Genomic DNA, 25476 nt, shown 5'->3' on the forward strand with positions numbered 1-25476 from the left:
GAGATTTACACACAAGGGCCACACAAGATGCTAAGAGCGCGTCTGGTCAGTAAAACCCAAAAGATAAAGACACCCTGTACTATAAAAATATTAATAAAATATACAATAAATAAGGTTTAGCATTTATGTTATCTCACAACCAGGCAGTAACCTGCCCAACTGAAAAATAAACCATCCAGGGCTTTCGTCACGCTGCTTTTGTCATGAAACAGCGAGGTGGATAGCATTTTAGCAATTCCTCTTTGACCACGTTGTAACTTAACAAAAACAATATAGTGAATCATCTCTGAGCAGCACAGGTTATTTTAACAGACATCACAAAATAAGCCTTCACCAACGACGCCACCCACTAATTACAAACACAGAATGAATATAATTCACAACTATAGCATAAAAAGTGAGCTACAAGTGAGCGAAATGCACGCGGGTGGTCTCCGTTCCCGGCTGCAGACGCACGCGTGATTTCTCCCAAAGAAAGCTACAAGAAGTTATATTCCAGACTAATATACTCCTGAATTTATGAGAGGAGCAGACACCGCAAGAGTCGTGGAGCAGAACTATATTTCTCCATGAAGCAGCAGCGCAGGAGACCCGCAGCGAGCGGCCGCACTGAAGCACAGAGAGACTGAACCAGATAAACTACAGCCTACTGCCAGGCTTCCACCACGACCGTGTTTGATTTGTGCTACACTCTTCACGCTCACGATGAGTTTCTCTTCCAAAAAAAGAAATAAACCACTTAAGGCCAGAGGGCTGCGCCCACCAGCTGTTAGAACTAATGAAAAATACATCACAGTTGTGGGTCAGGAAATCCTGACTCTTGATATCAGAGGGTTAATTGTTTCAAATCGTGTTGGGTCAATTTATGTTGCAGGAACGCTGCCTATTCTTGAAATGCCCTCTAATTCAGCAAAAGGCACTGTCAAGTAGGTTAGATCGGCTGTTGGTCGCCCGTTCAAAACCCACACCCTGAAGGTTCTTCAGGTGTGAGGGTGCAAAAGGAAAGCCAAAGAGGCCTCTTTCCTCGTTGCAAAAAGATGAAAAGCATGCATAGAGTCACAAAATGGTTTGGGCCGGAAGGGATCCCAAAGCCCATCCAGTTCCACCCCCTGCCACGAGCAGGGACACCTCCCACTGGATCAGGCTGCTCAAAGCCCCATCCAACCTGGCCCTGAACACCTCCAGGGATGGGGCAGCCACCACTTCCCCGGGCAACGTGGTCCAGGGTCTCACCAGCCTCACAGAAAAAACATTTCTTCCTAATGTCTAACCTACATCTTCCCACTTCCAATTTACTGCCACCCACCCCAGCTGTATCACTCCAGGCCCTTGTCAACAGTCCCTTCCCAGCTTTCTTGAACACCCCCTTCAGGTACTGGAAGCTGCTCTAAGGGCTCCCCGGAGCCTTCTCTTCTCCAGGCTGAACAACCCCCCCTCTCTCAGCCTGTCCTCACAGCAGAGGTGCTCCAGCCCTCCGATCATTTTCGTGGCCCTGCCTTCAGTTCTGCATTACATTCATGAATTAATTCCCACAGTTGTGCACAAATCTTCCCACGGGACAAACCCTTCCCGAGAAGCGAGTGACCATCCAAGCCATATAAACTTCAGGACAACCTTTGCTTTAGCTGAGGAAAATTTATGGATAACTCTTCTGAGTTCCATCAATTCGTTCCCTCAGCTCCCAGAATTCATCTTTTACAGATGTGTCCCCTTTCTCTTATAAACTCCGGAGATCGTGCCCTGCGCTGGAATCTGGGAAAACTGCCACTTACCACTCCCTGCCTCTCCGGTCGAGTGGAGTAAATTCGTGTTGGAAAGGAAGGCGTTGCCCAGGAGTAACAATGCTATGTGTCTGTGCTCTCAGGATGATCAGCTGTGGGACCAGGGCTGGAGAACTCCAACTTCCACAACCTGGTCCTTGAGTGGGGCTATTCATGGGGAAAGATCCACCAAACTATAGCTAAGGATTCTGTTTGGATCCCAGAGCAGCATCCACACAGCACGTTACAGAATGATAGAAAGTCTTCGAGTTGGAAGGGACCCACAAGGTTCATCGAGTCCAACTCCTGTCCCTGCACAGGACAACCCCAACGTTCACACTGTGGGACTGAGGGCACTGACCTAATTCTTCTGGAATATTGTCAGGCTTGGCACTGTGACTGCTTCCCTGGGAGCTGTTCCAGTGCTCCGCTGCTCCCTGGGTGAAGAACCTTCTCCTGATATCCAACCTAACCCTCTCCCGACACCGTTTCTGCCTTGGGTTTATCTCTCCTTCAACACACTGACCATTCAGTTCAATACCACAGCAGACAACTTGCTTGTGGCTTTTCCTTATTTTTAAGATTTTTTTTTCCCAATAGCCTTTATTATTTAGTCAACAAATTTCCTGAGAATAAGCAGCTATTAATTGAGGAAGACCTTCCATCTCGCTGCCTGGCAGGGCAGCCTCTACGAACTGGGCTTGATTAGTAGCGTACAAACCGAGAAGGGTCAATACTAATGAACAAACAAGGCGATGCCAAGAAATATCCTGGCAGTGAAGGACATGGCGCTGGGAGTATAACGAGAAAAGCTATTATTCTCGGAGCATGCCAAACCAACACAGCAAGCGTGGAGGAAAATTAAGTCATCAGAGGAGACATCTCTTCTAAAAGGAAGTTAAACCCAAGATCTTCACCACGGGCCTCTGCTCAAGATCCACATTATTCATTCTGCTGGGATCAAAGTCTGCTTTCCTTTCTCCGTAGGCATATTACTATTTTTTTTTTCAGTAGTTTTGACAAATAAAAGCAATAAATAAGGCATATTTTGCTTTCTGGACAAGCCCTGCTTGGCGTTACCCGTTTGTTAAGAAAACACACCCGGCCCCAGCGGTGACCGTATCAAACCAGCAAAGGCTCTACTTTGTATTGCTGTTATTTGGTTGTAAATCCTGTCAGTGATGCTGGATTTGACTTAGCAAAAAATAACAGCGCAAAATCAACTAATTGAGGGGTATCGTGCTGCTTGTGTGTAAAGCGAACCACGTATGAAATGCTTCCCTATGCTTTGACTGTCTGTGGACGTTATTAATAATGAAATCGGAGGTGCGTGGGGGGTCTTACCTGCGTGCTGGAGCTACAGCAAAACCAGGTGAGATGAACTGAACTAACTCTGGGAGCCTCCCACCAGCCTACAAACCTCCCCGAACCCTGCGAGCGGCAACCGGAGCTCCTTCAGGATGAGAAGGGATGACTGCTGCTATTCAAATATCCTCGAGCAGCAACCAGAGCATCTTCGGGATGGGGAAGGATGACTGCTGGTATTCAAACGCCCTTCCAACTTACCAAAACGGAACAAAGAAACTTTATTTTCGAGAAAGAGACAATAGATAAGAATGGGAGATGACTTTTTTTTTTTAAATAGCTGTTGCCACTGTAACAGCAGCTAAGCGAATGCATGTCTGCAGTGTGAGCAGTTTTGATAAACAGCCTCTGCGGGCCACACAACGGGGATAATGTATCCTTAAGTACTGCCAATGAGCTGCCATTCTGCACAGCCAATTACTTCTGTGCGTCTGTCACTCAAAGGAAAAATGACTGAGCCCATTAGATCAAACCTTTGTCACTGTTCCTAATGCACTCTTAGGCCTCATTAATCTGAGGGAGCAGCAACACAGCCGCCGGTGTCTCATTGCCTCCCCCACAACAGGCCCACGTGAATCTTCTCATCTCTCCCCCAAGTGCACCACGTTAATCAAGCTCTCCTTATTACCCCGGTCCCTGTCACGGCGGAGAGCGCTCTCTCTCTTAAATGCTCTCATTATGGTCCATCTTTAGAGCCGGCTGAGTGGAAAAAAAAAAAGAGAGAGAGCCAGAGAGAAAGAGAAGAGGAAAAAGCAAGTCCGATCACATTAATATTCATGACAATAATTAGTATTCTAGGTCACTGAATATTCATGCTATTAGTTTGGTTTTTTATGGGTTTGCTGGATGTCCTGATTGCTGGAGTGTGGAGGAAAACAGCATGGTTGGGACTTTAGATGTCAACGGCAGTTCAATACTCAAAACACATTTGTGCATTTTTTTTCCCTTTTGGTAAATCAGCTTCAACCCTCCTGATGGCTTTAATATTTTAAAATCACTGGGGGAAAAAGAACGAGCACTTCTGCAAAGGTCTTAACATCCAACTGGTTCGTATTACAACGCTTAACCATCAAAACTCGGTGAGACTGCATCGGGTAGACAAGACAGATCTGTGATTTTATTCACGATACGGCGCAACAGAGGCATGAAAATCAACCAAAGCGAAACACGCATGGGGTGAGCAGCAAAGACTCCATCTTGCCCGGCATCCACAGTCATCCGCCTGAAGCGTTATGACATATTTCTATCTTTTATCTACCTAATCGTCATCAGAGATGGGCGCCGTTTGCCCACCGCAAGAAAGAACTGTAAGACAGTTCATTGTTTCCTTCTTTCCCCAAAGAGAAAATGGAAGCAAACTCATTTTTTTTTCAATATGTAACTAATGTAGTTTTTTCACCAAATATTTATTTCATTAATACTAATATTTGCCCTGGTTCTTTTCTGCCCAATATTAGGCTACTAACAGTTGAAGTTTGTTTCTCTCTATTCAGGAAAGGGCGATTCCTGGTCCAAAGGACCTGGAGAAGATGACCTTGAGGGATCACCCTTTGCTGGGATGGAAGGGCAATCTCCCATGCACTCAAAATTGGGCTTTTTTTCCATTTGAAATGAGCAAACTGACAACTTATCCTTTTGTTTGCTCCGGCTGTGTATCACTGAACTAAGAGCAAACCAGACCCAACGGAAAACCAACTTGAGTGATTAATGACAAAAGTAAGTTCCAAACTTGCATTTGTGATCTCTGCGAAAAGAGTAAAACTCACACTCAAGTTTTTGCCCGGGAAAGTGTTGGAATCTCCTTCCCTGGAGGTGTTCAAAAAGCATGTAGGTGTGGCACTTAAGGACATGGGTTAGTAGGCACAGTCGTGTTGGGTTAGTGGTTGAACTGGATGATTTTAGAGGTCTTTTCCAACCTTAATGATTCTATCATTGTACAAGTTGGAGGGCGGGGAACGATTTGCGTTGAGTCAAAGTCATTTTGGGTACTACATTAGAATACAAAACTAGCAGCGAACAACTACCAACCACCAACCTCGTGCCTCAGGGGAACTCCACTAGATAAAATTTGGCACTGTCAAGTCAGAGACAACCCATTGCTCCAGTACACAACGCCGGTCACCCATGTGTAAGGAGTTCAGAGCAGAATCACCTATTTAGGACTTGGGTCAGCTCTTCTTTGTGAAGGCATCCAAGACCTACAGGATTAGAACAATTGCTTACGCTAGTGAGCTCTTGGCATGATGCACGTTTTTGCTCATGGCCAACCTCGTCATAACATCTGGATCCTGACGGTAACTTCCAGTCATGGAGGATTATTACAAGGATCTATAAAAATACTGATAAATTCAGTATACTTTGGATTGAAACCTGAATTCGCATCACATCATAACACCGGAGTGACCCTACCCATAGTTTTCCACCGTGCTTCGCCTCGCGCATATGGCACACAACGCTTCAGAAGGCACTGGTTCTCTCTGGACTCAGCAGCTATTAATTCAGATATTGTGGGAAACGGCTGCCGAACGCGAGAGGTAGAGCGGTAGATGTGCGGTAGGCTTAGAAGGGAAAAAAATACGCAGTGGTTAAAGAACATAATTATTAGACAGATATTAGAATCTAAAGACACCATGTCAGAAATCTTACTTTGAAGTGTGTTGCTCTAATTGAAACACCAATTCTCTACCTTTTCAAAAGCAAAATCTGGAAGGCAGTCCGTGCCAGCTCAGCCTGATTCCAAGCACTTCAGTGTAAAATAAGGTTAACTTAATGACCACTGCATTGATTTGATAGATGATCACAATTAATAACAGATAGAAAACTCACATTCATAACAATGTGAAGATGCCGTTCTTGTAACATGTCTGAAGTGTCACATGCAGTTAGCAGATAACAACCTTTAGCGTACTTAACGATGACTATGTAGCTAACACATCGTAGGATACTTCACATACTGTACATCCACTATTGTGAGTAAATTTAATAGCAACAAATTATTTAAATGAAGTGTTAATCAGGAAACGATTTATCTCTACACCACAAGCTATTTTTAGATGTGAACTTTCTACATCAGTAGCTCCTGACGGAGCTCAGGCTTGGGGTTGTTTGTAGAGGAGAAGAAATAAATGACTCCTGGGAGAGACTTCAGGAATGAGTTCACCTTCGGGTCATCAGCTCAACTCCAACCCAACTTGGGAGCATCTGAAACCCAGACCCACTCCTGCTCCACAGTCAGCTTCTAAAAGGCAGAAAGATTTGGCCGCCGGCTGACTTAGAGGAGTGCCGGCCCTTACCACATTGCTGCGATATGCTACCGACTAATAGGTGAAGTTGGAACTGGGCAAGCCCAAAAGTGACCCTTTTCTGAAGCACTTCCAGCTGAGACGCCTCAGCAGAACGATGTTCACTGCCATGGAAATATAATTTAAATTTCAGTTACTTAAGTATCGTTCAACAACTTTGATTTAAGATATGACAAAAGTAACAGAACGTCAAATTAATGGGATAAATTTCCATTTCCCTCGACTCAGAGATTCCTACAGAATCAGCATACGAGCACGAGCACCTGTCACAAAGCCACAATTAGAAACCTGTTATTTAAAGCCTACATATAACAAAATTAAAACAACCCCCACCTTTCTGCATTGCTTGGGCGAAGTGGTCACTCAGACCCCAGTTTGTACAGGATAAACCCCAAACTGCACCTCCAGGAACCCAAGAAAGCCCAGAGACTGGGTTTCAACCTTTAAGGAGACCAAACTTCTGGTGAGAGATAAATCAAGCTTTTTCAAGGCAAGGTGGTGGCACTTCAACAGCAAAACCAGCCTCAGCCTCTACTGACTTGTCTGATTTCTGACAGCGTATGGAAAACACTCCTTTTCCCCACTGCTTTTTCACTTCCAGTTTGGTTCCTGTCCTACCATGACTACGCATGTCAAGGGAAAAGCTTTTCCCAGCTCTTGTGCCACTGTGGAAACCCATCAGGAGAGTCATCTTTGTCTCTTCTCTTTGTAAGTCCTCACACAGGTCTTCATTTTGGTTTACATCTCTGAAACAGAAACTCTCACAAGGACTTGGCTTTTTTCTGTTAAGATGATTATGTCCTAGAGATATCTGCTTCCAGATGTTTGGGATGTAAACACATTTAGAGATCAGGATTGCTGTCACAGAGATGATTATTATCTGTCTGTATTTATCAAACGGTCTTTAAAACCAGAAAAATGCTCTTGTTTAGACAAGAAGTGCCACAAAGCATGACTAAATTCAGCGTGCTAGGAACGACAGGCTTTTGAACTTCTCCTTCCGCCTGTGACATCTGTGTCAACCGCATCCAACAGATAAAACCATCCCTTACTGCTCGGCTCTTATGAATTAAAATACCAACAACTGAGCGCTCCCCTCTTGGATTCATCTCCACGATTACCCCAATTCCTTCTCCTCCTCTCATAGCAACGCCATGGGACGCACCTTGGGGAAGATCTTCACACACAGGAGAAAGAGACTGAAGGTGTTTGAGGGAAGAGATTCCTTCGTTGGGGATTGGACCAGATGATCTTTTGTGAAGGTCCCTTCCAACCCAAACCCTTCTATGATTCTATAGGTCCAGGGAGGCAAAGTGATGAATAAAAGGAAGAGCTCAAGCTGCCCTATTGCCTCACAGACCGTGGCGGGACTCGGAAGAGAAGCTCAATGAACTTCTGAGCTTTCTCGTGGATGAAGTACTGTCTTCCACTTTTAGCAGCAAGAACTGCCTTGCACAGACCCAAGGTACAGATGACCATCCCTTTAGAAAGCCAGTGGGAGGTAGGAGCTAAAAATTGTCCCCAATATCTCCCATGAGACGACTGCTCCTACTCCCCGCCTCTGACCTGAGCTATCCCAAGGTTGTCCATGTGCTCTCCCTGACACTTCGGCTGAAGGGTGCCAGTCTCCAAGACGGCATCTACACACCATGTTTTTTATAACCCACTGGTTGATAGGCAAGAGGCTTTGTCTTTGCCTCCCCATCAGACCAGTCGATCCGTTGGCATCTATCCAAAATGTAAGTAATTCCACTAAGAGACAGAGAAAAGTATCTGCCGAGCACTCAGGAAGGAATGCATTTAAAACATGTCAGTTTTAGGCAAATCAAATAGACATCGAATACATATCTTTATTGGCAAAGTCAGCACTGAAACCCATAGTTAAGGGCCATCCTGTGAACAGCGTTTAATAACACAGCATTCGTTCAAATGCACAGCGCTACTTGACAACAAAAACGCACTGACTTTTTGGTTCTCATTTTTGAATGAAAATAAGTTCAGATATTCCCAGGAACGCAAGTTAGTGGAAAATAGGTAATCTCAGCCGAGAAACACTTTTATTGGGCCTGTGCTATCACTATGTAAAAGCAAAGACCATTAATGCTATTTCCAGGGGCATTCTTAAATGTGACATTTTAATTGAACAGTGGTATTCTTTTAATACCTCAGCTTTTTCACTAAACTGTACGCAAATACATAATGGCAGAAGGAAAATTAGTCTTTTTCTGACCACATCAGACAACAAAATGAAACACAGTCCTCGCTCTTCTGCATGAAGAATATTACTCCAGCTACCAAGCCTGCACTGGCAAGAGTCACAGCGGAACAGAAACAAATGCCTTTTGGGGAAGAGGAAACACTCGAAGCAGTAAGAATGTAGTATATTTGCATGCCTAAAAATGAAAATAACAAGTGCTGATTCTCTCTGTGCTCGGACCAAACCTCCGTAGAGCGGATCTGCGTACAGAAGCCTCCCGACAAAGAAACGGCAACAGCATTTCAGCCCTGCGATCAATTTTAAAGCATCACTCAAGATGAAGACAACATTTTGCCAGCACTAACAACTGAGAAAAAGCTCTGAGGCAGCACCACAGACCGCAAGGGGTAATTTGCAAAGGTTTTTAGTTGAATGACAGGCAACGGCAGAGATACTGAAGTCCTCCTGGAGCTACAGAAGCAAAGCGCTGAGGACCTACAGGACTGCCACCGAACAGAAACCGGGACCCTCTGCATAAAACCCACTGTGACTATGCCTGACCACATGAAAGTTCAGACTGAAGCCAGGCACAGCTTGCGACGGGGCTTTTTTACACTACTAATACTCCCCATCTATTTTAAAATCCCTCTCTGCAATGCAGCTCTTCAGTCTTCCTGAACCCAAGAGTACCGAGAGCGACACAGGGCTGAGCTGCTGACACTGAATTCTCTTCTATTACTATTTCTTTTTCTCTTTTTTTTAATACTTCACTGATTAGAAGTTCCTTCTTTCGTTTGATTTTAACCGATTAACCACTGCACAGATCAATCAGCTTTCTAAAAAGCCCCTCTGTCCTGCTGGTCATTCTGTCCAGGAATGCAATAACCAGAGAGACCTCAAACGTGGCCTTTAAGTAGGACTCAATGAATGCACCTTCTTTAGAAGAAACAAATACTGTGAAGAAAAAACCCCAAAGAGAAGATACCGTGACCATACCGGGCTGACGGTTGGGCTTCATGATCTTAAGAGGTCTTTGCTAACCTTAACGATCCTACGATTCTATAATGCGCTTAATGTACCGACCTGAATTTCAGAAGTAATGATTGCAAAGGAAAATACTAAAGTGAATCTGAAAATAAGCATGCGCATTCAGAGCAACTAATGAAACACAACCTTACAGAGACGTGTGCGTCTGCACTGATGCTCCTCGCACACCAAAACCTTAGAGATCCTCCTTTGATGCCCTCCAACACCCAAAGCGGGCATGAGACAGCAGGCAGGGAGGTACGAACAAGCTGTCCGGCTGCCACGCGGAGCACAGAGCTGTTCAGAGTCCAGCCCGCCTTCACCTGCTCCCCCCAGCAAGTTATAAAGATGCTTCAACACTGTGATGTTTCCAGCCAGCTACAAGGATAACGTAATCAAGACATCAATCCTTGCTTCATCTTTGGAAAGAGCACCACACAAAGACACGTAGGTGAAAAACTTGCTTAAAGTTAAAGAAAGATCAGCAGAGTGTCCCAGCTGCATAAAAGGGGAAAGGAAGGTATCCCAGGGAGTCACGATAGAGAAATCAGGTTTGACTTCCCTTGGAGACAATTCTTTTACTTATTACAAGGGCTTTAACTATTTTAAGACTTCACCGCAGTAGATCCGGTTGCCCAGAGAAGTCGTGGCTGCCCCATCCTTGGAGGTGTTGGTTGGATGTGGCTTTGAGCAACCCGATCCAGCGGGAGGTGTCCCTGCCCATGGCAAGGGGTGGAACTGGATGGGCTTTAGGGTCCCTTCTGACCCAAACCATTCTATGATCCTATGATCTCATGACCTGTGGTAACCAGACATCAACAGCAGAAAAGTCTTTTTATATTTCTAAGCAACATGACAAAGCCTCCACGAGAGAGGACAGAAGCTCCAACTATGCCCACCACGTTATTTGAAGAGCGCCATCTAAAAAATGGAGCTGTTTTCCAGCATTTGCGCTTTCTAGCATGATTAACTCTTCTTTTAAAGCAACTGCCGTGCGATAAAGCCCCAGGCTCATCAGGTTGCCTGCACAGCGGCTACCAACAGCGCCAGAAAGGGCTGTCTACCGCACGGCTTCACGCACAGAAAGCACATGCAGAGACCCGCACAAAATGAATATTGCACTTTTCACGTACAAGCTGCTTTCCTCTGACCCGGACCCTCAAGTGTGCGCCGAAACACGTAAATTCCACACTATAAACCCCATATTCGCATATGCCTCTGCATATGTTTTCAGAAACTTACTTCTCTGCAGCAATCAAGTTGGTTTTGCCTGTGTTCAAATGCCTTTAAAGCAGAAATTTCTTATTTAAACATCTTACTGCTGTTTTATTGACTCAGTCCAGCACTTTTCTTCTCTAAATTACGGACCATGCTGAAAAACCAAACCAGCACACTCCCTGTCATCTAAATTAAATAGCAAAATGGAAAACCCAAGCCAACCCGGAATAATTTTCTCATATGAACTCTTCCCGTGACAATGCCAGCTCTGTGCTTCTTGAGGGGAAGCTTACTGCTTGAAAAACAGTCTGATGGAACTACAGCTTCAGACATTTCAGGTCCTCAGCCAATCTCACGTACCGTGCCACACAAGATCCCCAAGGACGTCTGCTCACTGGCACCACGGCAAAGCCACAAGGCTTTTTTGTTTTTCCCTTTTCTTTTTCTAAACATTCATCTCAACAAGCAGTTGGAAGGAAAATCCTTCTCCCTCTTTCCCTTACTACAGGAGAACATGCGTTGCATAAGCACAGGGAACTGCATCTTGACTTGAAGCCCAATTTAACCTAACTACCCACAAAAAGACCCTCGAATAGCTGAGGACTGAGGTCCTTCCAGTAGTTTCTCATCTCCCGTGCGCAGTGTGCACTGCACAGTGTGTTTGGATGGTTTTGTCAGCACGTGCTGGAGGTGTCTACGCTAACAATAAATGCAAAACGCACTCGGAACTTTAGAGACATCAGCCCAAACACGCTGACAAAACTTTCACACCAACACCGTACCATGAAGCGTATTTCTGTAAGTTGGGCGTTTACGAGACGAATTGTCTTAAATGTTTTTCCTTACTGCATTTTTTTTAAATGCACTTTGCTGTAGTGCTTCAGTGAACTATGAACTTTGTTTAGAGCTCACGAGGAGCTATCATCTACTTCTGTAAGCAAACAAAACAGCTTTCTACAGAAGAATCTTGCTGTTGGAAAGTCCAGAATAACGCATCCTTCTAAAGGCGGCGGAAGGGAGTGCTGTAGATCCCACCAGGAAGCCACAAAAAGCCCTTTCAAATGATACCTCTCCTGTTTTCCCAGTATTAGACCTAACACGTCAGCAGTAAAGCAACACCAGTTCTTCACACATGCTAATTCTGAGAAACTACGTAGGGGTTTGGCAAGTACAAGGTAACAAATATAAGAAGATGGACGTTGAAGGTTACTCAGCAACTTAGAATCTCTCATGGAGGGCATATCTGCAGTTAGGGCTCCAGAAGTTACACATCAGTGGTTATTTGGATTTGTAAGTTATTAATAGATGTCATCCCCATCCCAGCAGTATAAGACAATCGCCTACAGGCTCTGGAGACGCAGTCTTTCCCTTTCTGTCCCTAGCATGGTCACCTCTTACCTGAATTCGGCGAGATGTGTAAGCTGCTCATGTCCTTGGAGAGGCCGTTTGTTTTGGGACTGGAAATGGGTGCACAGGCTGACGTAGCTCGGGGTGGCCTCTTCCCGGGGACTTTCACAGTGGTTCTCAGTAAGTCGATTTCCTTCCCGTGAACGTTCTGCATATAGTCCTGGCGAGAGGAAAAGAAAAACCACAAAACCCAATATCAAACAGGTAGTTCTGTAAGCAACACAACCAGTAAAGCCTAGTTTCATAAGACAGTTGTTCCGTATCTCCTGCCATCACCCACCACGCTGTTTTCTCCTTTCTTTTCCTTATAATCTCCGCCACACTTCAGACTACAAATACTCCTGAAACTCTTCAGCTCTCTACTACATCCTCCAACTACCAGTTGTGGTTAAGAGGCAACTCACAGCATGACCGGTTGAGCCACGTGTAGGGATTCCCCAGGTAACGGGTTCCAAACAGAAGGGAATTATGAGGCTGACTGTCCCTTATGAGCACGCTTCCTTGCGTCTCCTCTCTGCCAACGTCTTATGCACCTCTTTGTCCCTCCACCTTGGCCAAGATTGGTCAGCAGGCAGAGAAGTTAGGAAAGGGCACTGACTGGTAAAGTTTCTGCAATTATAACATTGCTTCCTTAGAATATGATCCCTCCTCCACACACACGCATAAAAACCACAGAAGGGGAAAAATTATGCAAATTGTGTCTGATTAGAGTAAACAAACTAAAAGCTGAAAGCCAGAAGTGGAAAAGGCTTTTCCTCATTCTTGTTTGAAAAGCCTACAAAGAGGGAATAAGCAGACAAACTGAGTCAGTTGTGGAAAGACGGAGGTCAACTGATTGGAGCCAAACCACCACTTCCAGAGAAATCCTTGAGAAAGTTCTTCAAGCTGTAAATAGCTTCTAAAAAAATAGGCTCTTGAGATTCTGCTTTCCAACTCTGAAGGCATTCTACAGATTGTCTGTGGGCTTCTTCGGATGAAAACAGAAAGGCAAATCGAAATGCGTGTCTTTATCAGAGGGCAATTGACGACTCATTAAGGTCAGACAGCCCCTGAGGCTCTGTTTCAGCGATATATCAGGAGAGATATTTCCAGGAGAGATGGAGAACGTTAAAGCAAGGACACAAGACACCAGGGTTTTCACCTCTGGGTACACATGGTTGTGGTTACTTGCGTTCCATTAAACAATAATTTAAACTGGAATAACCGTGAGGACACTAAAGGGCACAAAGAGACTGGATTTTATGAGAAGATATGCAAGGTGGGTAGGATGGGACAGCAAAAGACTGAAAAGGGGTAAGAGCATTATACCGAAGTACATCTGCGTATGTGTTCCCCGAGAGGAAAAAAGCAATTTGAACTAAAGAGTGGGAAAAGACCTGGGCTTAAGCCCTTGAGTTAAGTTGGAAACCAAGGGAATGGTATTCTTGAGCAGCTTTCCATGGGGAGTGCCTGGGGCAAAAAATCTAACTCCTTTCAGATAAAACTCGATCAACTTAAGAGAGGCCTGGGTGATGCTGTGGGCATCTGAACGTGCAAAGTCTTGCCAGCAAAGACGTAACTCCCCACTGCCCCAGTGGCCAGGGCCAGATTCAGCCAGATGACAAGGTGTTCTGTGAATCTCGGCTGGTTCCAAACCCGCAGCATACAGACCTGCGCATCACCAGAGCATCAATTTTACGTGTAAACACTTAAGCGGATTAAAAGCATATCTGATGTTTGTAGCACCACCACCACAATCCTGCACAATACAGATTATATATCCCACCCAAAACTCATGGAAAATCTACTACCAGACCAGCATTATTTTCGTCACAGAGAACATTAATCTGTGATAAGTTTGAGAACTGGGGTGGCTCAGTCTGGAGGAGGTTGAGTGGAGACCTTATCACTGTCTACAACTCTCAGAAAGGAGGTTGTAGCAAAGTGGGTGGTGGTCTCTTCTCCCAAGTAAGAAGTGATGAGAGGAAACGGCCTCAAGTTGCATCAGGGGAGGTTTGGATTGGAGATTAGGAAAAATTACATCACCAAAAGCGTTCTCGGGCACTGGAACAGCTGCCCAGGGACGTAGTTGAGTCAAAAGACAGGTAGATGATGTGCTCAGGGATCTGGTTTACTAGTGGACAGGTACGGTTTGACTCGATGATCTCAAAGGTCTTTTCCAACCAAGCGATTCTACAATTCTATAAAACTCCAAACAAAGCCATCACACCAGCTTCCCCCCTCCCCCGAGCTGTGTGAGAATTATGAACAGTAACAAAGGGGTGGGATGTCTGAACAGTGTGTGGGGTGAGGACACAGAGCTCTGCTGCCAAAAGAAACAACAAAGGCAATCCAGGACTAAAACTCATTCACGAGGTGTTAGATGGAAAGGAACAAAATGTTTTCATCCATAAATTATCAAGTTGCCGTTAACTTTCTCGTTCAGTGTCAGCTCTTCACAAATTAAAATACAATAAGCAGAACATAATTGAGCATTTATTGCTTATGGGCTCTAAAATGAGGCTTAATCAGATAGCGACTAAACCTCAGCATGTACTCCCTTTTAATAGACACATTTTATTTAACGTACAACAACCAGTGTAGCCCATTTAAATCTGAGGATGAGGTGTTTATTCCAAATTCTTCCCGTACGATATCCCCGCCACCCTGCCAACTTGCGAGATGTGACAGGGCATTATTAAAGCCCTTTTAATTGAGAATAAACCAGGCTTAGGTGAGCTATAAACCATTCGCGAGAGTAAGTGAATGTTGGCAAAGAGGAAACAAATGTGCTGTAGCCATTCCGTTATTATACGAACGCTCCCAAACACAACAGATGCCACATAGGTATTAATGTCAGCTTAAATATTTATAGGGATATATCAAATGTAAATAATAAAGCCTCTTTCATTGTGTGCAAGATGCATAGCGATAATCTCTGCATTTCCCCGAGGAGGAGAGGCAAGCACCATGTTTCCAGTCGGTGGAGCATCCACCCCCACGCGCGCTCCTTCAGATCTGCACTCGGGGAATAAAAGTGAGAACTACAAACTAATGTCGCGGCTTCAGAAGCGCAATGGAGGGTTTGATCAGATTAGAACAGATGAGGGTCTTGCTGTCATCTGGAATATGCTGCGTTAAAGAGAAGACAGCAAGCCTGATTTTGATATGCAAATGCTACAGATATAACTCCCCTAGATGTTAGTTGTAGAAAATGCTGATCCGAGAAAAAAGGGGAAAAAACCCTTTAACAAGGCATGAGGGTAATTCAAAGCCAAGTACTTTTAAACAGCACTTAACAAGTCCCTAGAGCCCACTCAACAGTGGGCCACCCCAGAAGTGCCATCTTCTGCCCCTCAACAGCTTGAAAAAGTAGTAATTGCAAATCCATTTGCATTTTTCTTCTCAACTTGTCCATGTTCATCATTCAGCAATGCAAGGGGAAAAAAAAAAGCAAGCGGCAAAGGGAAGGGAACCCTCCCCAAACGGGCGGCTAACGGGAGAAGCCAGCGCCCGATCCCCCGCGCTGCACCTTCGCCGTCGCTTGTTTTTTACATTTCGCTCCTAATTATGTTGCATCTATTGCCATACACTTAATTAGCTGCATTAATGTGATTTCTTTTCACATAGTCAAGCAATTAAGAGCTATGATTGAGTTTCATTCAATTAGCCTCAACAAACATGCTAATTGATGTCCCAGATGCAAATGAGGTGCAATGAGAGAAACCTGCTAGCAATTGAGAGTTGTGGCGGGGAGACCCACAGCTCTCAGCTTGCTGACAGCAGCACAGCTTAACACGGCTCCCACCTTCCGCGGAGCTGCTTTCCCAGGCAGGGGGGAGACAAGCCATTAGTGCCTCAGTTGTCCCAAATCGATCCCTACAGGAATAACGGGCAGCGCTGAATCAAATCAACGTCGTCTCCAATTCTCACGGCAACGGCTGGTATGAGCCGGAGAAGAGCCGGAGAAGGCATTACAGACCCTGTGAACGCCACGGTTTCTTCAGCTAAGGACTATAAAAGGTCTCCATCTAATCTCCGAGCTCGTGAAATACTACGCAGGTAATGGCCTGCAGTTAGCAATAACTGGCAACTTAATCTTAGTCAGCTGTGGGGCAACGCTGCCTCTTCAAGTTAAGCCCAGAACGCATCAATCAATCAATAATCCCTAAAAATACGCTCGCTATATTGATTCTCGTCGCTTTTCATCCTGAGGTTACCGTTAGCGGTTTGCTCAAATATAGTGCTGCCGAGGTGTTAATTTGACTACTCAAGGCCATTGACCATTATCTAGAGGACTAAATAAACTGTTAAAATATCAGCGAGAATCGTAAAAGCTACATTGACTGAAGATGACACAAAATATTATTTGACAGCACCACAAAATGAATTGCCTTGAGTAAGAAAGAAACGATGTGCCATGACATAGAATAATGTAAAGCAGAATGACTTCGGCTCTGCTCTTAACAGAGCTCTCTGTTTACAACATCAGAAATTAATTTAACCAATTAACTGAATAGAAGCCTTTCAGACATGCAAATTGAGCAAACGGGTAGGATGATGTTTTCTGGTTAGGATGATGTTTTCTAAACAGACCCACGAAAAAGAAGCACTGCTGTTTTGGAGGGGGCTTTTGTTTTCAAATGCCAGCGGTTGTTAAACTTGCTGCCCCTCACAATGGGTTCCGATTGCTCCCAACTTCTACCCTGGGACGGCAGTGAAACGGCTGAAGTGGCAATCTAGCCTTCTTGGCCAAGAAATCTTAGCAAGAAGACAAAAGGATTCAAGACATATCAACAAGGGCCAGAATCATAGAATCACTAGGCTGGAAAAGGCCTTTGAGATCATCAAGCCCAACCGTACCCGTCCACTGCTAAATCATGTACCTAGACACTTCATCTACTCATCTTTTAAGCACCTCTAGGGACAGTGACTCCACCACCTCCCCGGGCAGCCCAAATGCAGCTACGCGATGCTTCCAGCTACCTGCTTGCTTCCTCCCAGTTGAGAAGACTGAAGACAACAGCCAAATACCTTTTCTTCTACAGGCGCACACAACGCTGCTGCTGCCTGCTCGGCCTTCATCTCGGGGGACGCAGCACGTATGGAGCAGATTGAGGGAAAGGTGGAAGAATATACTGGGTGCTGATTCCATGAAGCCGGGACGCAAACTCGCATCATCCAAGTCCACCACTTATCTCAAATACTTCACTAAAGGGCCACTGAGCACATAGGGCAGCACGGCACCTCCCTAGGATCCTCCTTAAGTTAAAGACATGGCTCATGTGAGGTATCTAACTCTCTGGCTACCAAAACCATCACGAGCTTAAGGATTTTTAACTGTCTGTAATACAGGAGACCATCATCCTTGTCACACACACAAAAGCCTTTCTGCTACCTAAGCTGTATTTCAAAACCATAGTTATTTTATCACCACTGTATTAAGCAAGCAAACCTCTACAAATACCCACTTACTGAATATAATATTTAGTACCTTGAGAGCTAACCCCCTGGTTTTGCCCAGCTGCCTGCACGCAGCAGCAGTACAACATCCCCTGTCCTTAAGGCTGATGTCCTTAAGGCTAATTTTTTACTGTGGGGAGGCCCTGGCCCAGGTTTCCCAGAGCAGTGGTGGCTGCCCCATCCCTGGAGGTGTTCAAGGTGACGTTGGACGAGGCTCTGAGCAACCTGATTCACTGGCAAGCTGGAACTGGATGATCTTTAAGGTCCCTTCCAGCCCAAACCATTCCACGATCCTATGTTTTCCTCTTGATTTACACAATTGTGAAGTATTTTCCAAGGTAACGGAAAACAAGCCTTTGAAGAATGAAAGCTGAGCCATTGCGTTCAGCCAGGTTTCGGCTACTTCAGTTCTGTTCCAGCAGCACGAGAAGACCAAGCTGGACGGTTTCTGATTGAACTTGCTTCGGACTGTACTTCTGTGCTGGGATCGCAGTGAAATGGCTAATGTGAGCATCCAGTCTTCTTGGCCAAACAGACTCCCCAGGAAAACAGAAGGATCAAGCTATAGAAGACAACACTCAGGACCTCCTGTGGCTGAGCTCCGTTGGACTGCGGCTGGAGAGAAACCCCTTTGTTGGAGCTGTATGTTTTACACCGCGGCACTGGGTGAACGGGACTCAAAGCTCACATCAAAACCACTCATCCCAGGATCGCCATGTGCCATAACATTAACATTTAAAAAACCAAATGCTTCCTCCTACAGAGCTTCCCCACGTGTTTCTCCCACCACGCACGTGTCCCACTGCCACCCTTTTCCAACACACAACATCCCAAACTAGAGAGACTCTCTGAAAGCAGCGCCTTTCCACTCCTATAAAGGTAGACAAGTAGGAATGGCACTCTTGTTCCCATCTTGAGCTATTACAATCTCTCTGAAGCAGCCTGTTTTTCTGGTCCAGGCCCAGAATCCTTCCCAGATCCGTTCTCGGTTTACACTGTTGCTTTAGAAGAGCAACAAAGCTGGTGAGGGGCTGGAGAACGTCTGACGAGGAGCGGCTGAGAGAGCTGGGGTTGTTTAGCCTGGAGAAGAGGAGGCTGAGGGGAGACCTTATTGCTCTCTACAACTGCCTGAAAGGAGGTTGTGGAGAGGAGGGAGCTGGGCTCTTCTCCCAAGTGACAGGGGACAGGACAAGGGGGAATGGCCTGAAGCTCCGTCAGGGGAGGGTCAGGTTGGATATCAGAAAAAAATTCTTCACAGTAAGAGTCATTGGGCACTGGAACAGCTGCCCAGGGAGGGGGTCGAGTCGCCTTCCCTGGAGGTGTTTAAGGAACGGGTGGATGAAGTGCTGAGGGACATGGTTTAGGGAGTGTTAGGAATGGTTGGACTCGATGATCCAATGGGTCCTTTCCAACCTGGGGATTCTGTGATTCTGAGAAAAGAAGACGAAGAAAAAACCAGCAACCTTCATTTTCTGCCAGTTTTTCCCCGCCGTTCCACTGGACAAAACATTCCTAAGGCTTAGCTTCCTGAGGCTGACACACTGTTTTTCCTGATCTGAAGAGAAATAAAAATTATTCTGGAAAAGTAAGTTTGTGGCTGCACCTCTGGATGACAATTTGAAGACTGTGGGTGCCATATTTTTTTTTGCAACACAATTCCAGTTTCGTGAGGTGCCCTATCAGACCCACAAAACCTATTGTTCGCCCTCAGCAACAACTGCTTCCGAAAAACAAAACCCAACCCCCTTCCCCCCCACAAACCCAGACCAAAGCCCGGTAAATGGATGGAGCTTTGACTTTTGTGCCTCTACGTGGCAGTCAGACAATTTTATTGCAGAACGCCGTCTGGAAAAGATGCAAAACAAAATTGCTAAACTGCAAAAAAGAAGGAAAGGGGGGGGGAGGTAAAAAAAACAAAAGGCCCCCTTCCCTTTGCTTATTGAGTTCAAAGGCATAACATGCAGCACCCTGCAGCAAATGGGAAGCCACACTAATTTTAAAGCCATAAAACGCTATAAAGTGCCCTGCGGGGCAGGACTACACTGAAGCTAGTTGCACCTAAATAAGACATGGTTCATTTACTTCGCAGCTTAGCCTAATGTAATCATCAGCGGATTTCTAGCCTAGAGTTGTAACAGGCAAATAGCCGCTACTGCGGAGGCGACACTCCCAGCCATTGAGGGGCCGCAGCGAGATTGCTGTTGATTAGAAAATTTTTCAGTTTTGACAAGCACTTAATGAACATAAATCGCTCCTTGATTGGTTTCCGTTTGGGGCCACAGGCACACCTAAGAAGAAACAAAAGTCTCCCAACTCCTCTCCCCGCCCCCCCCTAGTTTCCCAGGAAGGACCTCGGCAACAAACCTACCGTCAGGTTATGAGCCACAGTGGAATATATTCATCAAATGCTCCTGTGAAATTAGCCATCCTCCCCTCTCGCATATAAATACAGGGATAATATCATTGGGCTTCATCGTATACAGTGAAGAAAAGCAACGCAACATTATTTTCTGAACAGAACGTCGGAGTGAAAATGCATTCTGGAAAAACACTGATCACCCTAAAGCATTCTGTCCTGACAAAAAGAAGGTCATCTCGAATCCGTTTTATTCACATTACGAATCAAGAACGTTAAACGTCAGTCATAAAAAGCATTGGTTATATGTGTACCATTGTGGTAATCAGTTTGCTCGGCGTTGCAGGGCCAGGGGAGGCAGGCAGGGCAACACGCTCAACACAAAAGCAGCTCCACAAAATACTGTGGTTTTTTTTTAAATGGATCACTCATTTTCATAAAATTTTAAGAAAATTCTTCCGTCTGTACTCAGAATAGGAGAATGGTTTGGATTGGAAGGGACCTTAAAGACCATCCAGTTCAACGCCCTGCCATGGGCAGGGACACCTTCCGCTTCACTTCTGATTCAGACTTTGTAACAAGAACTGCTGTAAAAGACAAATTAAGAGTTTTACCATCCTGAGTAATTTATGAAGTATTTATACCCGCAGCAGTTAGCTCTGCTGGACAGGAAGCTTTGGTTTTATAAAACCCCATGGTTAATTAATAGCTTGGCTTTTGCCATTTATATTGCGACTCATTCCGATACCAAAAATCTTGGAAGAGAGAGGAGATGTGACACCGAAAAGCATGTTTGCTGCTCCTTCCCACACACTGCGGGTTTGCACAGCTCTGCAACGGCAGCATCGTGTTCGCTCCCATACCCTACGCTAATGATGTGATAAATCTCATCGTGCCCTCCGAACCGGCCGGACTCGAAACTAAAAATGCTTCATGTTCGCCTCGTTTGTACGTTTGGTGACCTGAGAGTATCTGTAACAAGTCAAGCGAGGGATGGTAAGGAGTTACTGACAATAATCAGTGTCTCCTTCCCCATCAGCCGGGATTAGGCACGTGAGGAGCGCTTCACAGGGCGGCTCGCTGACCGCCGGCGACAACAACCCGATCTCTGACCGAGCAGAGCGGGTGCAATGGCACAGTCAGGCAAGAAGATTTCTAGTTTGAAAAGCCACAAAGCCAGGGCGGTGGAAAAGAATTTGCCTTGACAGCTACTCCAAATGATAGGTCTCACTTAAGGACTGCAAACACATTTCAGTTCCTATTTTCCCCATCCGTTTTTATACTCCCAAACTGATCTTCACTCCATTACATCCTTAATATAGTAAACATGTTTTCTGGGAAGCGATAAAGTGAATGAGTATGACTGATCTCTACAGCTCTACCACTTTATAAAAGCCTCTTTTGCTTTTAAAGCATCGTACGTTATATTTTTGCGTTTGGAATCCTTATCAAAAAAAAAAGTTACAGCAGCCTGATTAACACTCATTTTTTTCTATAAAGGTTGGTTATCCTTTAGGTATCCCTAGAAGCAATGTAAATTCACATTTAAACGTGCTAGAATTAAGAACGGAAAGCTCTGGGAAATTTAAGTCAATAGCGTTTGAAAGCGGAGCGTTGCCCTGAACGTGGCTTTGATGAAAAGGCTTCCAGAAACAGCACCACCAGTAGTGGTGAGTGGGAAAACACATATCAGCTCATCAGCTGTAACAAGCAATTATACACGCATATCTTGTACCTGTTCCTACTGTTCGTTTTTTCTATCTTAACCAATGTTTTAGGTGTATTAATGGATGCAGCACCTACAATAAAAACTTTCATATGCTTTAGACAGATTGACCTTCATCACCACTTATCGAATCATAGAATTGTTTGGTTGGAAAAGACCTTTCAGATCATCATGTCCAACCGTACCTGCCCACTACCAAACCACATCTCTGAGCATCTCATCCATCTGTCTTTTAAACACCTCCGGGAATGGTGACTCCATCACCTCCCTGGGCAGCCTCTGCCAGGGCCTGAGAAACCTTCCGGTGAATAAATTTTTCCTGATGTCTAATCTGAACCTCCCAGGCACAACTTCAGGCCATTTCCTTTCGTCCTATCGCCTGTCACTCGGGAGAAGAGACCAGCACCCACCTGGCTACAACCTCCTTTCGGGGAGTTGCAGACAGGGATGAGGTGTCCCCTCAGCCTTCTCTTCTCCAGGCTACACAACCCCAGGTCCCTCAGACAACTCTCCTAACCCCTGTGCTCCAGCCCCTTCCCCGGCTCCGTTCCTTTATTTGGAGGCACTCTCAACGTCCTTCTTGTTGTAGTGAAGGGCCAAAACTGAGCACAGGATTTGAGGTGTGGCCTCACCAACGCCGAGTACAGGGGCACCATCACTTAACCTATATCCTCACTTTTGCGCTGCAGGATTTGCTTCGATTGCTGCTCTGTCAGGAGGCAGAGCTACATCTTATGTGACAAACAACACACGAATACCCTTTTGTCAGTTCCAATACGTGTTTCCCAAAGCCTGCTTTGAGGAGCAGTTGTTGATAGGAAAGCCCCGCTCCGGGGGCTCTCGGAGCCAGGCAATCTCCAGCTTTACATTCCTTTGAAGTAAAACCAGGTGAAAATAAAGGGCATACACGATGGTATTTTAGAAATACATAAGAGCATGAATATTTCTATTAAAGGAACACAAACAACGCACGGCGGAGCTGTTAGACAGCCTGAGGTGATGCAACCCTGAAAATAAGGCTGAACCGAAGCGATGTCTGTAGGCGGTTATTTGTAACCGCACTGCTCCCTCGGCCAGAGCAACGCGCAGCTCCGTCACCAGACCACTCTGCTGGAGACCGGCCATGGACAGAGGCTCCACGGAGCCCAGCTAGCGTGGTGTGCTCTTAAAAATCACGGAATCACTGAGCGGTTTGGGTTGGAAAGGACCTTAAAGCCCATCTAGTTCCAACCCGCTGTCATGGCAGAGACACCTCCTGCTGGATCAGGGGCTCCAAGCCCCATCCAACCTGGCCTTGAACCCCTCCAGGGATGGGGCAGCCACAACTCTGGGCAACCTGGGCCAGGGCCTCGCCATCGTCACAAGAAAACATTTCTTCCTAAGACCTAATCTAAATCTCCCCTCTTTCAGCTTAAAACCAAAATGAGGAGAGACAGAACACTTGACTTTCAAGTACGCTTTCGAGTTCCAAGTTATCCAGGAAAATCCTAAGAACTGATAATGGTCCCAACTTTCAACTGTAGCTCTAAGAAAAAAGCCACATATTATAGGACCTGAGAAAAGTACATGGATCTACAACACTTCCAGTTACCACCACAGAGGACACTTTCAATAGCCTCCTTCTTCTCAGCAGGTCTGCTTTTCCTGGAGTAAACAGTCAAGCAAAGAAAGCTCAGCTGAAAGCCCAGGTCCCCACCTCAAGTGCGCCAGGGGAGGTTTAGATTGGGTATTAGGAAAAATGTGGTTACTGAAAGAGTGGTGAAGCATTGGAACAGGCTGCCCAGGGAACTGGTGGAGTTTCCACCCCTGGAGGCATTAAGAAACGTGTAGATGTGGCACTTTGGGACATGGGTTATAACAGGCACAGTGGTGGTGTGTCGTTGGTTGGACTTAACGATCTTAGGGGTATCTTCCAACCTTAACTATTCTATGATAAATCTCAAAAAAATTTACACTAGTTTGGCCCAGTTTGTACCATCTTCTGAGAAGATGTGTCCGTACAACATATTGTGGAAGCTCTTGTGCAAAGCTTAGCTCAGGGTTGGACACAACTCTTCACCAGGCTGAAGCTTTGCTTTGACTTTATTTGAGGATGGGACAACATTCCGATGCTCCCTTTCAGCCAACCCTCGTAGACCGTCACCCAGTGAGTGCTATTTTTAAGGAAGAGAATGGAACAGACCAGCTAAGTCCACACGCTTCTCAAGGAGAAGGAGAGATTTCCCCTTGCTCAGTCACCGCTACAATCCTGTGTACCTCAGTGCACGTCATCAAACCCCATCAGTGCAGGTGGGAGCCAGGCTGAAGAGCAACGTTAGTGCAACACAGACCTCAGTGAGCAAAAATCACCCGTGCTGTGTAGACACACAGGATTTACACATCATACGGGTTCTAGATGGGCATCTGATCTTCCTCCTCATGTATAATCAGGAGCTGTTCTTTCCCCAAAGTGCCCCAGTACTCTGCTTTTATTTGAAAAAATATCAATTTGAAAAAATCTAGAACAGCTTTACGGAGGAAAAAAGTGCCCTTCCTGCAAAAGAGCTGTTTTCAGGTTTTTTTCCCCCCTTCTTTTCCTAAATGAGGGGCAGTGTTGATGATGAGGATACAAGAGCAGAAAACAGACATCCACAGCTAAAGCTTTGTCCCCTACCCTCTGGCAGACAGACACTGGTGAAACATCACCAGCTATTCATCAGGATAAGACGTAGATAAAGAAGTGGCTCGTAATGCCGCCCAGCAGGTATCCCGGCGAATACATTCCGGGAGCCCTCGCACATGGCATTCTTGCCATTAAAAGCCAAGAGATGCCTGGGCAAATCCCCCCGGTCCTTTTGGCGAGGCTGACACTGAATTTGTCGGCCGGGATTTTAGTCATCCACTCAACGCTCTACTCCAGAAGCGTAAGATGAATAGGGAGCTATGGTGAACTTTGAAGCCTGTGGGTCAAAGTTCTCTCTCATTATCCCCACCATTTTCTATCAGCATCGCTCCTCAGCATCCCAAGGGACGGGAAGGTTTGAGGCTCTTGAAGAAAACTGACATGACCAAGTCAGGAAACAGTAGGGTGCTTATGTACATATATTTTTCTTTTCCCATCTTTCTCTCCCCCCGCTTTCCTGAAAAGGAGGAATATGAATTTAGCTATTGTGTCAAACGTCAGCCTGGTGGCATTAGTAGTTACTCATTGAGCTGGCACAACACAGCAGTCATTGCAACACGCTGCCCGGCCAACCAAGCCCGATCCTTCCAGGGATTCCTCCTCTGTAAGAGAGGCACTAATTCGATTTTCACTCCCCATCCCCAAACCTTTCATTACGTAGCCAGTCCTTTATTCAAGGAGGACAACAGTAGATCCCTGCGATACAGACAGATCCACTATATCAAAACCCGTTGCCTTCAAGCCTGAGCTGCCACTAAACACATCTCACAGTGGAGACCGCCGATCCACTGCTGGCCTCGAGCACTACTGAATACACTGCTCACTATCAGCCATTAAATATTATAACAGGTTCTTCCAATGCAAGTGTTCAATAAAATCCTATGTTCGGCCTCAAAATACAGTCTGGGAAGACTGAATTGTCCTCTACATTCCCTTCTTCCTGCCAGCTCTAGAGGTCAGCCCACCTTTCGCTTCACAGAATTACAACTGCTAAATTTTGCACGACCACAATGAC

The 25476-nt window shown here is 45.6% G+C and overlaps 1 protein-coding gene across 9 annotated transcripts in view; it reads right to left on the reverse strand.

Annotated features, from left to right (window-relative positions):
• The window catches only part of AGAP1 (ArfGAP with GTPase domain, ankyrin repeat and PH domain 1), a 390099-nt gene that overhangs the window by 127870 nt on the left and 236753 nt on the right, over positions 1-25476 (reverse strand). For all 9 annotated transcript variants that reach the window (XM_054069546.1, XM_054069540.1, XM_054069538.1 and 6 more), the window contains one exon: positions 12267-12435. In XM_054069546.1, the coding sequence (XP_053925521.1) occupies positions 12267-12435 (169 nt within the window). The remainder of the gene's footprint in view (positions 1-12266; positions 12436-25476) is intronic.

This window comes from Cuculus canorus, chromosome 6 (assembly GCF_017976375.1).
Source record: "Cuculus canorus isolate bCucCan1 chromosome 6, bCucCan1.pri, whole genome shotgun sequence".
In the NCBI taxonomy this organism is placed as follows: Eukaryota; Metazoa; Chordata; class Aves; order Cuculiformes; family Cuculidae; genus Cuculus; species Cuculus canorus.